At 41.5% G+C, this 17,162-nt stretch overlaps 1 protein-coding gene across 9 annotated transcripts in view; it reads right to left on the reverse strand.

Annotated features, from left to right (window-relative positions):
- runx1t1 (RUNX1 partner transcriptional co-repressor 1) overlaps positions 1 to 17,162 on the reverse strand; it is an 87,740-nt gene that overhangs the window by 2,270 nt on the left and 68,308 nt on the right. For all 9 annotated transcript variants that reach the window (XM_078540737.1, XM_078540734.1, XM_078540739.1 and 6 more), the window contains exon 11: positions 1 to 637. This exon is cut by the window's left edge and continues 2,270 nt beyond it. In XM_078540737.1, the coding sequence (XP_078396863.1) occupies positions 362 to 637 (276 nt within the window). In that variant the 3' untranslated portion in view covers positions 1 to 361. The remainder of the gene's footprint in view (positions 638 to 17,162) is intronic.

Genomic DNA, 17,162 nt, shown 5'->3' on the forward strand with positions numbered 1-17,162 from the left:
AAAAGAACAATGTGTCCTTTAATATTAGCATTTTTGCTTTGTACAGTAATTAGCAATCCCTTGGTCTGCTGTCTGATAAAGCATCTGTTTATGAGGTTACCTAGTTTTAATCCGAGCTACTGGAAAAATAACGAGGGAAGAGGTCAAATCTACTTTTGTGATGCTCTCTGCCTTCTCTGCAGTTTTACAAACAAGAAAAAAGATGAACAAATAATATCTTTGTTTTTTCATAGTAAGTAAGTGTGACCCGTTACTGGCCTTTGTAACTCACTACTACTCCCAGATAAGTTTCTCCTTTGATAGTGTAAGAGTCTTTTTTTTCTTCCTTTTCATCTTTGTGTGACTGAGCAATACGTGTCTTCTAACGGGGGGTCGTTTCTATGGTCGATGGAGTGGCAGGGGTGGTTGACCTGGAGGTGGTTGCTGGTGGTGTGTCCACTGGGCTTCCTGCCTCACTGCTGGGTGTTGCGGATGAGCTGGCTGTGGTTGCCTCAGCTTGCTGTTGAGCCTGAAGGGTTTGTCCACACACATGATGGTGCTTTTCCCAGTCCTTATGCTGGCAAAATGAACCACAGTATCGTGCCGTATTGCAGCCGCTGCAGGTCTCGCTGGCCTTGCGCCCACAGTTCCAACAACTCTGTGGAGGAAAGAAACAAAGCAACATAAGTACAACATTAAAAGTTGCCAAAAGTCTACTGGAAATGTCAATACTAAATTACACGTACATGGCAGGAAGACCTAGAAATGAGATCCTATTCCTATAAACCAGAAAAGCTATGTAAAGCAGGGAAGTCAATATTCATTTGTCCAGCTGCATCTTGGGTGGTTATAGCTCATGTAAATAGCGCACATCTCTTAGAGAAATGAGGTACAGCTTCTGATGTGCAAAGCTATCACCGCCACTTTATTGTAAAGTGCCCAGTTCCAAAGCACTGTGGGAAACTGTCATCTCAGAATAAAGTTAATTACATGTCAAAATAAGAGGTCTAAGCAAGCTCCTTTAAATAGTATGCTAAATAGGTTCTGGATTCTTTTCATTGTTTTTGTGATGATGGACAGCTCAATGGTGTCTTGTGGTTCACAGGGAAGACAGAACATTAATCGGTACTGCAAATAGTATTAGAACTGCATGGAAGCTGAAAATTGGAAGTGTGGTTGAGGCATTTTTATATTCAAATGAGCCCTAGTCAATTGTAACAGAACAATGTTAACTAATTATTATGCAGTTATTCGATCAGTTGACTAATCACAAAACCTCTGTTCACAGGTATTTAAATACTTGAACATCGCTGACTAATTCTATAAGGGAAGCTATCCATTTTAGACACAGGCTTGTGCACACACTCTTAAAATGCGATGATGATGGCAGTCTATAACTGAGTGAATACTTGAATTAATTGCCACCATATCAGTTTCTGTCAGATTAAATGCAGATGTATGGTAAAACTATTAACACAGGAAGAACCAATTATAGTAACCCTGTAAATACTTTCTCCACATCATAACTACTCAAAGGGCAAAAATGCTGAAATCCATTTTTTCCAAACAAATATCTGCTGCTCCAAGGCCAGAGTGGGATTCAACCCTCTTCCTCTCCCTTTATACTCAAGAGATTGTGTTTAGTTCTGATCAACCTGATTCAAATTAAAATTAAATAAAAAATGTTTCAGCATCTCTCTTCTCCAAGCCTGTTCTTTTCCTGTACTTTATATAATTATCAGCTGGGAATGCACTGCTAAACATTTTTCTCAGGATAGCAAGGGATAAAATATTTGCAACTGAACAACTCACACTTGTAGGATTTCATTCATTTTGGTTTGCAGAGTTTTAAACTGGTCGAGTAGATGCAAATTTTTGCTTCAACTTGGATTGGCAATAAAGAACTAGGCAATATTCATGATAGACACTGCTTTGTGAATCAGCTACAGACTATATGGCAATGTAATGAGGACTTGAACAAAGATTTCTTTATCTAACTTAAAACTTTTGTAAGATTATGTTTTTTTTTAATTCATTTGTGGGATGTGGGTGTCGCTGGCTAGGCCAGCATTTATTGCCCATCCTTAATTTTGCTTGCTCAGGGGGCATTTAAGAGTCAACCACATTGCTGTGGGTCTGGAGTCACATGTAGGCCAGATCAGGTAAGGGCAGCAGATTTCATTCCCTAAAAAGACATTTATGAACCAGATGGGTTTTTACAACAATCAGCAATGGTTTCATGCTCATCATCAGACTTTTAACTCCATATTTTTGTTAGATTCAAATTTCACCATCTGCCATGGGTTACCCTGGGCCTCTGGAATACTAGCAGTGACAATACCACTATGCTACCACTAAAAATGGTCATGTAACATTTTCAATTGGGCCTATAAATGGACAAGGTTGCTCACATATGCAAATTAAGGGCACACATCGATTGCAAGAATGCGATTGCAATTTTCAGATGTAAAAAGCACTCTTTCCATTTGTAAAACTTCTGATTGTTTTGTATTTGCACACTAGCTTTAATTGAGTTGTGTTTATAGGCACCTGTTTAGCCACTTCACAGCCCCTAGCCTCTCACTATTAAAAAAAAAATCACAATTTGCCATTCTCTGATCTGAAGTTGATGACCTCACATTTCCTCATACTGAACTTCGTCTATGATAGTTCATCCATTCACTTATCTATTCCCCCTCCTTTTTTCATTGCCCAATTTTTAATTGTGGTTAAAAACCAGAGATCAGTTACCAAACAACTGAACAACTCAAACGGAAGGCACCAGAAACTCCTTCTGAATGTTATAGTCAGCAATACAGCTGATTAAGAATGTATGAGTGTCTTGCCATCATCCTCCTAATCACAGCATTTAAAACACTGAACCCACTGAACACCGGTTCCACCAGTTGGATGCAGTTGTTAGCCTCTGCAAACAACCAAGTTGGGCCCTGAAACCTGGATATATGGACATGAATTCACATTCCCAGCCATCAGGTGATGTAATCCAGCACCAAATCAGAAGTCTGTACATCAGCTGTATGATGGATATTTGTCTTCAACATGGTGGAAGACTACTTTTATAATTCAGACATTTGGGCTTACTCTATCAGGTCCTCATATAAATTGTAAAGACAATTGGTAAAGACAACAAAACAAAACATGCATTTATAGAGTGCCATTCCCATCCTCAGGGCTTGCAAAAGTGTTCCAATGAAAATGATTTATTCAATGTAGTGACTACACTTCAAAATATATGATCAGTTAATATGTTTTTACTGGTGTTGTTTTAGTAATGAATGTTAACCAAAAAGTTGGGAGAAATTTCAGCTCTTTCCCAACTAGTGCTATAGGATAATCTATATCCACTTAAACCAAAGTCTCATCTGCCTGTTCAACATCTCATCTGAAGAATTGCACTCTAGTAATGCAACACTCACCCAGTGCCATATCATGAGCTCTAATCCTGGTGTGGACTTTGAAACCATCACTTACTGACTCCCAGATAAAAGCACCATCACCTAATTAAAATTTGAGAGATTCCTACTCCAAGGAAGGTGCTAATCAACATAGGCAGGAGCTCTCCCTTCCTGTAATCATTCTCCCTACTCATAGATCCACCTGACAGCTTTGTCCTAAATCTTGTAGCTGTGCCAAAGTAAGCCCTTTTACTGCATATCTAAGATCTCTGAACCATGATGAAGGGCTATTTTATTTGGTGTAACCCTAAACTGGATTGGGGCTCCATTGTGATTAAAAAGTGATGAGAAAGACCAAAGCAACTCAAGAGCTTCATTTTAAATGGAAGACTTGGTGACATTACCGTAATGCAGTCAGATGTTTGAGCTCTACGCTTTCTTGCCAAACAACACAACTTTCATACTCAACTTGACTTTAAAGGTCATGGCACATATTTTATGTTTGCATAAAACCAGTGAAGACATGGTGCTGTTTGCTATACAATGGCTTCAGCTCAGTGGGAACAACCTTAATTTTAAGTCAGAGTACATGGGTTCAAATCCTATGGTAGGATTTGAACATATAATCCAATCTGGTAATACGGTTGAGGTGCTATCATCTGGATAAGAGATTAAACAAAGCCCCGTCTACCTTTCAGCTCAAAGAGAGAGCAGGGGATATTTTCTGATAAATTGGTTAAATTTACCCATCGATCAACATCACTGAAAATTAGATTATCTCTTTAGCTGTTTGTAGGAGCCTGCCGTGCTGCCCATCAGTTTGATATCCTGAGGGGGGTTAGTTAGCTCAGTTGAATAGATGGCTAGATTGTGGTTCAGTTAATGTCAACAGCGCAAGTTCTATTCCTGTTCTGACTTTGGGACAGGGAACAGAGACAGGTCCCAAGATTGGAAGGCAACATCAAACCACCACTGACAAAAAAACATTGCCAAGGAAACAGCACAGGATGAAGCATCTGCAGAGAATGAATCAAAGACCTGCCTTTAGGCAGAGCCCAAATGAATGAATATTCTACTGCAAATGATTTACTCAATGATAGGTAAAATTTTTAACAAGTTAAGAAAACTTGCATAGAAATTTACAACGCAGAAAGAAGCCATTTGGCTCATTGTGTCTATACCAACTCTTTGATGAGCAGTCATGCTTTGTCCCACAACCCCACTTCTTTGTAACACTTATTCCTCATCCTCAAGTACCTGGGCAACTCCCTTCAAAATTATTTATGAAATCAGTTCCCACCAGCTCATCTGCTCAACTACATTTTTCAAAATTATGCCATTTATTGTATACTATCTATATTAGCCCTCCCAAAGTGCATCACTTTACACTTCTCCATGTTGAACTTCAACTGTCATGCTTCTGCCTATTTCAACATCCTGTATGTCATCCTAAATCCTGTAGCTATCCTTATCTTTATCTACTACTTTGCCAAACTTCGTATTATTTGTAAACTTTATAATGCTGCTTCCTACACCCGAGTCTAGGATTTTTAAAAATATAAATTGAAAAGAGTTGGAGCGCCTAAGTTGTGTTGCATTACAAATCAAGTTTTTCAATATAACCAATGTCAAATCCCTATTTATAGCAATTCAGAATTAATCGGTGCGGTGTCATCAAATCTAATTGAAAGAAAAATCCAATTTTGTCCACCTGGGCCATACAGATCATATTTAACTCGTGTCTCTGATACATTAGATGCTCAGCTGGATTGACAGTACAGACTCAACAATTAACTTCAGCAACTAGAGAGAATGCAATAAAATTAATTTGGTTCTGCTTCTCGCTTCTGATTACAATTCCTTTTCCTCCTTGAAGTACACACGTGTGGAAATCACGGGAGAATAAGATGGTGTTTAGAAGTGGTGCTCCCATCAACATTCACATAGCTGAGATATTCTTTGCCCAAGCTGAAACACACATAATGATTACTTCTGTAAGCCTGGGAGAGTGCATGACACGCACAGGATTCCGATGCAACCAAAAGTCAATGCCCCCGATTAACTTGTAGAGAAAATTGGCAGCAAAAAAAAATTCAGATTAAATCCCAAGTAAATAATTCCCAATAGATTTAATAAAATGCCTAATTCAAATAATTCTTCCCATATTAAACACAATCTCCAGGCATCTGGGCAGTGTCACATTTCCTGTCTTTTTCATCAACAAGGCCATATTATCCTTTAATTCCTTACAGCATTGCAGCTGGTGGCAATCCCAATGTCACTAAAAATGGTGCACTGTAAATGGAAGGGTGCAATCGCTAACAGGCATGTCGAGACCCACCCAGGGTCTCTAGAGGGAGCAGTTCAGAAGCAACAATAAAATGGCTGCACAGGTAATGAGCATTCATTCTCAGGCTGTTCTAATGGCTGGTAATGTCCTCTTAACTGGTTAGAAAAATAACAATTACTCATCCACAATCATGCTTATCAATTTTTATTGATTCTTCATTGACAATGCTGCTGTGCGAATCAACCCTCCAGTGTAAATGGGCAAACTTTTGCAACAGGAATCCTAGCGCATTACAGGACTATTTCTACTTGAAGCAATTCCATAACAAATGCATTAATCACTCAAAAGCAAGAGCAAACATGGCGTGCATTAGATTTCTGAGTTGGCAGCTAAACTGTCAACGAATATTTGCATTCTTGTTCACCATAATACCTGCTTTGTAACTTGCACCAATATATAGTTTCTCCAGTACTCTTAGTGCAGGACTGTGTACAATACCCACAATTACAATTTAGAGCATTTCAAAAATGGCAACTGTATCACAAGGAAAAGCTTATACACCAGAACCAACAATAATATTTGCTAGACTGATTGATGTTGTTTTAAACCACGCAGAAAACTAAGGATCTGGGCACAACCCCAGGTCTTTGTCAATCTCATCGGGGGCAGTCATTAGGGTGCTACCATTAGGCACGTTGTAGAAAAAAAGCCAGTGTTCCTTCTTCTGGCCATTATCCAAAGACCCAAGCAGAATCCTGCTTTTGGGATGTGCGTAATGCTGGCAAGGCCACATTTCTTACTCATCTTTAATGGCCCTGAAAACATGGAGGTGGGTCTTTTTTTGAATTACTGTGTAGCACTTGTGCTGGTGTTAGGTACAATATTCCAGCAATGAATTTACACCAGAATTACATGCAAGTTGGAGGTAAATGTATATTCCCATGATGCTGCTAGCCTTGCTCTTGTTGAAGTCAAAAGAACATAAGAAATAGGAGTAGGCCATTTGGCCCATCAAGCCTGCCCTGTCCTGCCATTCAAGAAGATCATGGCTGATCTGCCCCAGGCCTCAACTCCTCTGTCCCCCCAGCTCCTCAGATTTTTAAGTTGAGGGCTATCTCACCTCATCAAATACTTTCAGTGATCTAGCCTCCACAACTCTCTGGGGTAGATAATTCCAGATATTCACTATCCTCAGAGAAGAAATTCCTTTGCATTTAAGTTTTAAACAAGTGTCCCCTTATTCTGTAACTATGTCCCTTAGTTTGAGATTCCCCCACTAGTGGAAACATCTTCTCAACATCTACCCTGTCAAGTCCCTAGCAAAACTGGAGTCAATGGGAATCAGGGAGAAAACTCTCCACTGGTTGGAGTCATACCTAGCACAAAGGGACATGGTTGTGGTTGTTGGAAGTCAGTCATCTCAGCTCCAGGACATCACTGCAGGAGTTCCTCAGGGTAGTGTCCTCGGCCCAACTATCTTCAGCTGCTTCATCAATGATCTTCCTTACATCATAAGGTCAGAAGTGGAGATGTTCGCTGATGATTGCAGAAGTTCAGCATCATTCATGACTCCTCAGAAACTGAAGAAGTCCATGTCCAAATGCAGCAAGACCTGGACAATGTCCAGATTTGGGCTGACAAGTGACAAGTAACATTCGCGCCACACAAGTGTCAGGCAATGACCATCTCCAACAAGAGAGAATCCAACTATTGCCCCTTGATGTTCAATGGCATTACCATCACTGAATCCCCCACTATCAACATCCTGGGGGTTACCATTCACCAGAAACTAAACTGGACTAGCCATATAAATACTGTGGCTACAAGAGCAGGTCAGAGGCTAGGGATCGTGCGATGAGTAACCAACCTCCTGACTCCCCAAAGCCTGTCCACCAACTACAAGGCACAAGTTAGGAGTGTGATGGAATACTTCCCATTTGCCTGGATGAGTGCAGCTCCTACAACACTCAAGAAGCTTGACACTGTCCAGAACAAAGCAGCCCGCTTCACTGGCACCACATTCAAACATTCACTCCCTCCACCATCGATGCACAGTAGCAGCAGTGTTTACCATCTACAAGATGCAGGAATTCACAAGGCTCCTGAGACAGCACCTTCCAAACCCATGACCACTACCATCTAGGAGGATAGGGGCAGCAGAGAGATGGGAACACTACCAGCTAGAAGTTCTCCTGCAAGTCACTCTCTGTCCTGACTTGGAAATATATAGCCGTTCCTTCACTGTCGCAGGGTCAAAATCCTGGAACTCCCTCCCTAACAACACTGTGGGTGTACCGACACCATATGGACTGCAGCGGTTCAAGAAGGCAGCTCACCACCACCTTCTCAAGGGAAACTAGGGATGGGCAATAAATGCTGGCCCAGCCAGCGAAGCCCACATCCCATGAATCGATAAAAAAAAGTCCCCTCAGAATCTTGTACGTTTCAATAAGATCACCCCTCATTCTTTAAACTCTAATGAATAAAGGCCTAACCTGTTTAGCCGTTCTTGATAAGTCAACCCCTTCATCCCAGGAATCAGCCTAGTGAATCTCTTCTGAACTAACTCCAATGCCAGTATATCCTTTCTTAAATATGGGGACCAAAACTGTACACAGTACTCCAGGTGCAGCATCACCAACAGTTGTAACAAGACTTCCTATTTTTAACTCCAACCCCCTAACAATACAGGCCAAAATTCCATTTGCTTTCTTAATTACTTGCTGCACCAGCATGCTAACTTCTTGTATTTCATGCACAAGAACACCCAGATCCCTCTGTGTTGCACTTTTTTGGAGTCTCTCTCCATTTAAATAATACTCTGCCTTTTGGTTCTTCCTACCAAAATGCATGACCTCACACTTTCCTACATTAAACTCTATTTGCCCAGTTTTTGCCCACTCACTCAACCTATCCATATCCCCTTGCTGATTCCTTATGTCCTCATCACAACATGCCCTCCCATCTATTTTTGTATCAGCAGCAAATTTGGATACATTATACTCTGCCCTAACTAATTGAAGCCCTAGGACTGATCCTAGTGTCACTCCACTAGTTACATCTTTCCAACCTGAAAAAGGCCCATTAATCCTGACTCTCTGTCTTCTGTGTGTTAACCAATCCTCAATCCATGCCAATACATTACCCCCAATACTGTGAGCTCCTATCTTGTGCAATAACCTTTTAGGTGGCACCTTATTGAATGTCTTCTGGAAATCCAAATACATCTACCAGTCCCCCTTTATCAACTCTGCTTGTTATATCCTCAAAGAACTCTAGCAAATTTGTCAAACATGATTCTCTTTTCACAAAACCATGTTGACTCCGTTAGATTGCGTTAAGCTTTTCTAAATGTCCTATTTCTTCCTTAATAATGGACTCTAGTGTTTTCCCACAACAGATGTTAGGCTGAATGGCCTATAGTTTCCTGCTTTTTCTCTCCCTTCCTTCTTGAACAGGGGCGTTACATTAGTGGTTTTCCAATCCACTGGGACCTTCCTGGAATCCAGTGAGTTCTGGAATATTTCAACCAATGCCTCCACTATCTCTGCAGCCACTTCCTTCAAAACCCTTGGATGCAGGCCATCATGTCCTGGCAACTTGTCTGCCTTTAGTCCCATTAGTTTGTAAAATATTTTATCCCTTGTGGTAGTGACCGTTACATGATCTTTCCTCCCATTAGCTCCTTGTTTATCCGATATTTGTGGGATGTTTATAGTGTCCTCCATCGTGAAGACCGATGAAAACTATTGGTTTAAATTTACCTGCCATTTCCCTGTTCCCCATTATCAATTCTCCAGTCGCATCTTCCAAGGGTCCCATACTCACTTTAGCCACTCTCTTTTTATATACCCGTAGAAGCTCTTGCTGTTTGTTTTTATTTTTCTTGCCAATTTACTTTCATAAATCAATTTTCTCCCTCTTTATTAGCTTTTTAGTCATCTGCTGCTGGTCCCTAAAAAAATTCCCAATTCTCTAGTTTTCACCGCTTTGTATGCCTTAGTTTTTGACTGGATACTCTGCTTGACCACCTTTGTTAACCACGGGTGGTTCATCTTTCTCATAGAGTCCGTCTTTTTGAATTTATGCTGAGCTTTATGAAATATCTGCTTAAATATCTGTCACTGCTCATCCACTGACCTTCCCCTTAGTCTATTTTCTCAATCCGCTTTAGACAACTCTCTCTCATACCTCTAATTACCCTTATTTAGTTGAGGACACTGGTTTGAGATCAGAATTGCTGGCCCTCAAACTGAATTTGAAATTCTACCATGTTATGATCGCTACCCCCTAGAGAATCCTTAACTACAAGATCTCTTTATTAATCCCACCTCATTATACATAACGAGATCTAAAATAGCCTGATCCTGGGTAAGTTCTGCAACATATTGCCCTAAGAAACAATCCCTGATGCACTCTACAAATTCGTCTTCCAGATTTACAGGGGTAATATGATTTGTCCAGTCAATATGCAGATTAAAATCACCCATGACAATTGTAGCACTCTTCTTACACGCCTCAATTATTTCCTGATTTATACTTTGTCTTACAGTGAGGCAACTCTTCGGGGCCTATAGACGATTCCCACCCATGACCTCTTCCCCTTGCTATTCCTTATTTCCACCCAAATTGATTCCACACCATGATCTATTGCACCTATATCACACTCTGATGCCTTCTTTTATAAACAAAGCTACCCCACCTTCATTTCCTTTTTGACTATTTTTCTGGAATGTCAAATACCCTTGGATATTGAGTTCCCAGTCTTGGTCACCTGCAACCACATCTCTGTAATAGCTATCAAGTCATATTCATTATTTTTATTTGTGCCATCAACTCATCTATCTTGTTACAAATACTGCGTGCATTCAGATAAAGGGCCTTAAGCTTTGACTTTTTACTATTATTACTCATTCTGGTTCTAATTTCTGCTTATATTTTCTGCCCCTTCCCATCACACTTATTGTTCGCCTCTTCGCTACCCTGCACCTCTTCCCTCTCATTTCTCTCTGATTTTCAAAACTTCCCTTCAATTGAACCTTCGCTCCCACTAATTAGTTTAAAGTCCTGTCTACAACCCTAGTTATATGATTTGCCAGGATACTGGTCCCAGAATGGCTCAAATGAAGCCCATCCCAACAGAACAGCACTCTTCTTCCCCAGTATTGGTGCCAATGCCCCATGAATCGGAACCCATTTCTCCCACACCAATCTTTGAGCCACGCATTTACCTCTCTAATCTTATTTGCAAGTGGCTCAGGTAGTAATCTGGAGATTATTACCTTTGTGGTTCTGATTATTAATTTAGCCCCAAGCTGCCTGTAGTCCCTCAGCAGAACCTCTTTCCTAGTCCTACCTATGTCGTTGGTACCTGCATAGGTAGGACTAGGAAAGAGGAGAACTGGATCCTTCCCCTCCCACTCCAAGTTCCTCTCCAGCCCAGAAGAGATGTCTTTAACCTTGGCACCAGGTAGGCAAAACAGCCTTTGGGACTCTGTCTTTGCTGCAGAGAACAGTATCTATTCCCCTAGCTATGCTATCCCTTATTACTACTACTTTTCTCTTTTCTCCCCCCACTTGAATGGCAGTGCTGTGAACAGCTCGCTTATCCTCCCTGCAGTCTATGTCCTTGTCCACACTGGGAACAAGAACCTCGTACCTACTGGACAAGGGCATTGGCTGAGGCTCCTCCAAAGCTAAATTCTGAATACCTGCCTCACTCGCAGTCACACCCTCCTGTCCCTGCACCGTCCAGATTTGATGCAATTAATCTAAGGGGTGTGATTGTCTCCTGAAACAGTGTCTAGGTAACTCCCCCACTCCCTGATGAGTCGCAGTGTCTGAAGCTCAGACTCCAGCTCGTCAACTCTGAGCAGAAGTTCCTCGACCAGCCAACACTTGATGTGGTTACTGTGGATCCCACCAGAGTCCACCAGCTCCCACATAGTCCAGCTGCAACACATCGCCTGCCCAGCCATCTCTATTCTATTTAATTTGGATGTTAATTGTTTTAAAAGTGAATTTCTTAACTGTACCCTTCAGCTGTAATAACGTCTTCTGATTTAAACCACTTGGCCAATCAAAAGAGACTCGGAAGAGGTACCCCGGCTCTCCTCCCCGTTTTGAACTGAACTCCGGGCTCTCCTCATAGGGTGGTGCCATCAAAGTAATCTTGGCGAGTTGCATCTGTGCAATGTATAGATAGTACATACTGCAGTCACAATGCACTAGCATGTATGGGTACATACACTGGGTACATATGAGTCCAGATGCATCAATTTAGAAAATTACTCTGTTGTTCATGTCTTAAGATTTTTTGAATGTCATTGCAGCAGCTCACCTCCAGGTGAGCTCAAGTCAGCGACTGAACCACATGCTGACTTGAGCTTTGTAGATAGTGTACAGAAGAGATCATCCGTTTGTCTTTCTCAAGGGCAATTAGGGTTGGGCAATAACTGCTGGCCTAGCCAGCGACATCCACACCTCATGAATGAATTTTTAAAAATTTGTGAAAGAATACCCAACCTCTGCCCTGCTCTTGTAGCCAGAGTATTGGTACTAAGCTGGTCATCAAATGATGTCCCGCTATATATTGAAGGTTGGGGTCTCCATAATAGTGGTGCCATTGAACGTTGAGGGAATGACTGGGCTTTCTTTGGTTTAAGGAACGACTGGACCAAGTGAGGACATAATTAGACTCAACTGTGACACCACAAACACCAAAAGCTGGATTTTCATGAAGGAGACAGGAAGTGAGAGGAAAAGTTCCCGACTTCGTAAAGCGGTCTCTGATGGCCTCTGTCCAAGAGCTCCGCAGCCACTATGTTTTCATTCAGGTGAGATGGGGCAAGATGGAGTTGTACCCACCGCTCCAGAGGCAGATCTGAGGCGGCAACAGGGGTGGGTGGATGGCAAGGCCAGCAGGCTAGAAGGCTCGTTTCCATTTACTGGGATATTGGCCCAGTTGTAATCATGACTAAAACAAAAACAAAAATACCTGGAAAAACTCAGCAGGTCTGGCAGCATCCGCGGAGAGGAACACAGTCAACGCTTCGAGTCCGAATGACCCTTCAACAGAACAGAGCAGTTCTGTTGAAGGGTCATTCGGACTCGAAGCCTTGACTGTGTTCCTTTCCGCGGATGCTGCCAGACCTGCTGAGTTTTTCCAGGTATTTTTGTTTTTGTTTTGGATTTCCAGCATCCGCAGTTTTTTGCTTTTATCTTAGCTGTAATCATGACTATCAAGTCCTCAAATCCTCAACCACCCACCCCCACCTTCCCTCCCCCAAACTCAAGCCGCCCTCATTTCTCCCATGCTCCCTGCCATCTCTAGGGTACTTGGGGTTGGTTAGTAAAAATGCTGGCCTAGCTAGCAACGTATACATCCAACAAAAGAATTTTAAAAAATCCCCCCCAATATCCACCATATCCTCTATTCCTCTTCCATGCCGCTGTCTCCCATGCCCTCCATACCCACTTTCCCAGAATCCACTATGTACAAAACCAATGAGCCATCAGCTAGTTTTTGAAATGATCCTGAAATTCACAGCATAAGCAGAAACTTTGAAAATATACTTTGAAAAAAAAAATCAGCTGAGATTGCAACCTCTTAAGTGTCAATCAACCACAGCCATTCATAGTGTCAATGTCAGAAGCTTTTATCCACTCCACACATTTTAATCATGTATAAATAAACACAGAGGCATTGGAAAACCACAAAGACAGAATAACTTATTACAAGGCAATAGAGATGTCAATCAAAAACTCCTTTCTGCAGCTGTGTTAACATTGGCTAATGCAATTAGCTCAGCATGCATTCTTGGAGCTCAGCCAAACATTCATAATGAGGCCATATGGGGAAAAAAAAGATGAGCAGCCATCTGTTCAGCATGATTTTGGTGATACAACTGCCAGATGCTCTCATTATGAATGTTTGGCTGAACTCCAAGAATCACTATAGCACTTACCTCAGCAAACAATGTTTGGCTGAGCTCCAAGAAGCACTAAAGCACTTACCTCAGCATAGAATGTTGACAAAGCTGCAGAGGGGAATGCGCACTTTGTTTTACTGACATCACTACTATCTTGTAATAAGTTATTATTTCTTGTTTGATTTACAGAAGGTAAGAGGGGAAATGTATTTCAAAGGGAGTGTTAAATGGCCGATTGTTTTTTTGGTTGCCAACTCAGGGCTAGGGTTGCCCCATGGTTCATGATACCTCTGAGGTGCTGTGAATCACATGTATTAATGGAATGGGCCCGATGCCATCAAAATTGCAGTGGTGGGAGGGTTGAAATTTGCCGCAATGGAGCCTATGTTTTGTGCGGGCTGGTTACCCACACCCCTCTCCTGTGCCGGCCAAAACTGCCCAAAATGGGAACGGGGACAGGAATCCCAGAATCAGGTCCAGCCCACTATTTTTAAAGCCCATTCGCCTCTCTTCTGATACGGACAGAAGTATGAAAATCCGGACCCAATAGTCCATTGACCTTAATTGTCAAGGTTCACACATGATGAATAGATACATGGGTGAGATACCAGAGGGCTATTGATATCTATCACTGTAGTACTGCATAAATGAGCATTGCCATGCAAAACTGAACTCACTCAAATGCAAATCAAATTCACTCACTTGGAGGGAGATACGCTCATTTTATTTTAAAAGCTAGACTCATTGGTGTTGGAAATAAATGGAACTTCACCTATTCAAACAGGCTTGTGATCTGTCCTGATGGATTTTGCATGCAGTTGCATTTTGGCTGATTGTTGCAATCCCTGAATGTTTACAACCTTTCTATTTGATAGGGAATGGTCTTAGGGCAGCAGCCTCTCCCATGTTTGTTTATTTTTGACTTTTGGTGCTCCTAATGCATCCTAGAAACCCACAATTGTCAAAGCTGCTAAGTGACAAAATCCAATTGCATCCTTCTTTCTTCCATTGGAGACTCAATGTCAATTTGCAAGATCTGTGCAATTATAGCTCTCCAATACTGTGTACCTGCAGTCACTGGGAATGGGTCAGAAGACTCATCATTATCCAGGATTTGCATGAGCATACCATCATGGAACTATCAAACCATTATGATGAATTCCTCTGGGTAACTGAATTTCTTCATTATCTTCCTAAGGCCCTCACAGCTGACTGTATAAAAGATCTTCGTCAGGTCAACAAACATGATGTTGAGGTCCATGTTCTGTTCTTCGCATTTTTTCTGTTCACTGCAAACACTACATCAGTAGTTCCTCGACCTTTTCTAAAACTGCACTGACTCTCTGGCAGCAGATCCTGGTCGAGATATTCCACTAAGCGGTTCAAGAGGATTCTGGTGAAGATTTTGCCAGTGATGGAGAGGAGTGAGATTTCTCTATGATTGTCACAAGATTGGCAAGTTCCTTTCCACTTGTACACGTGGACAACAGAGGCATTTATGTTTTCTTGCGGGACGGTTCCTTGCTCCCACATAGACTGAAAAAGCTCAGTGAGCTTCTTGACCAGGCATTGACTTCCATCCTTGTGGACCTCAGCTAGGGTAGCATCAACTCCTAGAGCTTTGCCATTAAATAGGAGTTTGATTGCATTCTCCATTTCTAACAGTGTGGGAGCGTCACAGAGTTAAACAGGGCTGCATGCCAGCTCCAAGCTTCTTCAGCATGCTTTTCTTGGCCATGCTGTCCAATGAGATGAGATACATGCAAAGCAAGCGTAGCCTTCGGCAGACTTTGAACATCAGTCTGGGAATGGAGGAGTAAGTATGCCCACCAAACTGAAAGTTTATAGAACAATAGTCCTGCTCACTCTGCTCTACGCATGTGAGACTTGGACTATGTACCTGCATCTTGCCAAGTAGCTCAATCACTTTCACCTGAGCTGCCTTCAGAAGCTTCTGATCAGATGGCAGGCCAAAATACCAGACACTGAAGTGCTAACACAAGCTGACATACCAAACAGCCACACCATATTGAGATGGTCACAATTGAGTTAAGCTGGTCATGTTGCCAAAATGCCTGACACCCACTTATCAAAGTGGATCTTCTATGGACACTTTTGAGTCTGGGGTGTGCTTGGTCAAAGGAAGTGCTACAAGGGCACTCTGAACGCTTCACTTCGGAGTTTTGACATTGACTTTGAGTCCAGGGAGAAGCTCCTCTAGGATCGCTGCATTTGGTGCAACCAAATAAAAAATTCTACAGCCTCCTTTGAAAGCAAGTGTATATAGAGAGATCGGGAGAAAATGCAAGCAGAGGAAATCCCGAGCCATCAACTTGTCCAAAACTCAATCATCTGCACTATCCTGTCCTATTTGCAGCAAAACCTTTATGACACAGATCAGCCTTAGCAGTCATCTCCATACTCAGCAGAACACCACCCAAACAGCCTAGATGAAGAACATGGTCATCTTCCCCTCAAAGGAAAAACAAAAGGCTGCAGTCAATGAAAGATTTACATCTCAAACATTTCTTTTTCAGAAGTTGGTGGTGTATATTGACAGCAAAATATACTTCGATTTCAGATTCCCAGATTATTTTTCTTCTTCAGTGGTAGAACTGGTTTTAAACTCTCAGTCTGCGCAGACACTAAACAGTATACAGTGATGGAAGTGATCTCAACGTCCTAAAATTTAGCCTACTGCAATGATTCAAAACATCTTTAACATTTGGTTTAAATTTAACTGATTCCACAATCATTCTGACATGTAAACATTGAGTAAATACTGAGCTGGGGTAATTGCTGCAAGACGCATAAAGCACCAATTTTCTTCACTCCTGCATTAAGGCTGCTGATATTTTAAGGTCTTCTGCTCAAGAATCATATGCTACACATTAAATGCTAATGTAAAGAAGATAACCATTCTCCAGTCACTACAAGAAGCCTTCATTAGCATTCCACAGTCACAACTCTAATTGTTAATTTTCACTAAGCACCTAATGACCCTGCACTGTCTATAACAGCTATTGGGCACCCCGCTGTTGCTGATGGCTGGCTTTTCAGCTTCTTAGCTTCAAAACACTTACTGGCAGGGATTTTAGCAGTGGTTATCAACATTCTATATTAAATAGAAGCATCTCAATTGAACTCGCCATTTTGCATGACTGTTGCTATCAGTAACTTTGGGGAAATAACTTGCGTTTATATGTCACTAATTCATGATGACACTTCAGGTTGCTGGCAAGAAAACTGTAAACCAGAGTTGCACATTTTTGTTATTGAAAATAAAATTTAAATAGATGTTCTTTAACATCAACTATAGATTTAAATAAAATTTAATTAAAACTTGTCTCATATTCTGGTAATGTAAATACCATACATTTTTAATCTACTTTCAATGCAAAGTAAAGGTGATATATAGGCTCTCACCCTTCTCAGTTGTGCCAGTCTTATTCTACAATCAGTGCACAAACAGAATTATTTAACATGGTGCTGTAAAGGGCTGCAAATAGTCCTGCTCACTTGCAAAGACTTTGTACCATTATTAAC

Source organism: Cetorhinus maximus, chromosome 4 (assembly GCF_964194155.1).
Source record: "Cetorhinus maximus chromosome 4, sCetMax3.hap1.1, whole genome shotgun sequence".
NCBI lineage: Eukaryota > Metazoa > Chordata > Chondrichthyes > Lamniformes > Cetorhinidae > Cetorhinus > Cetorhinus maximus.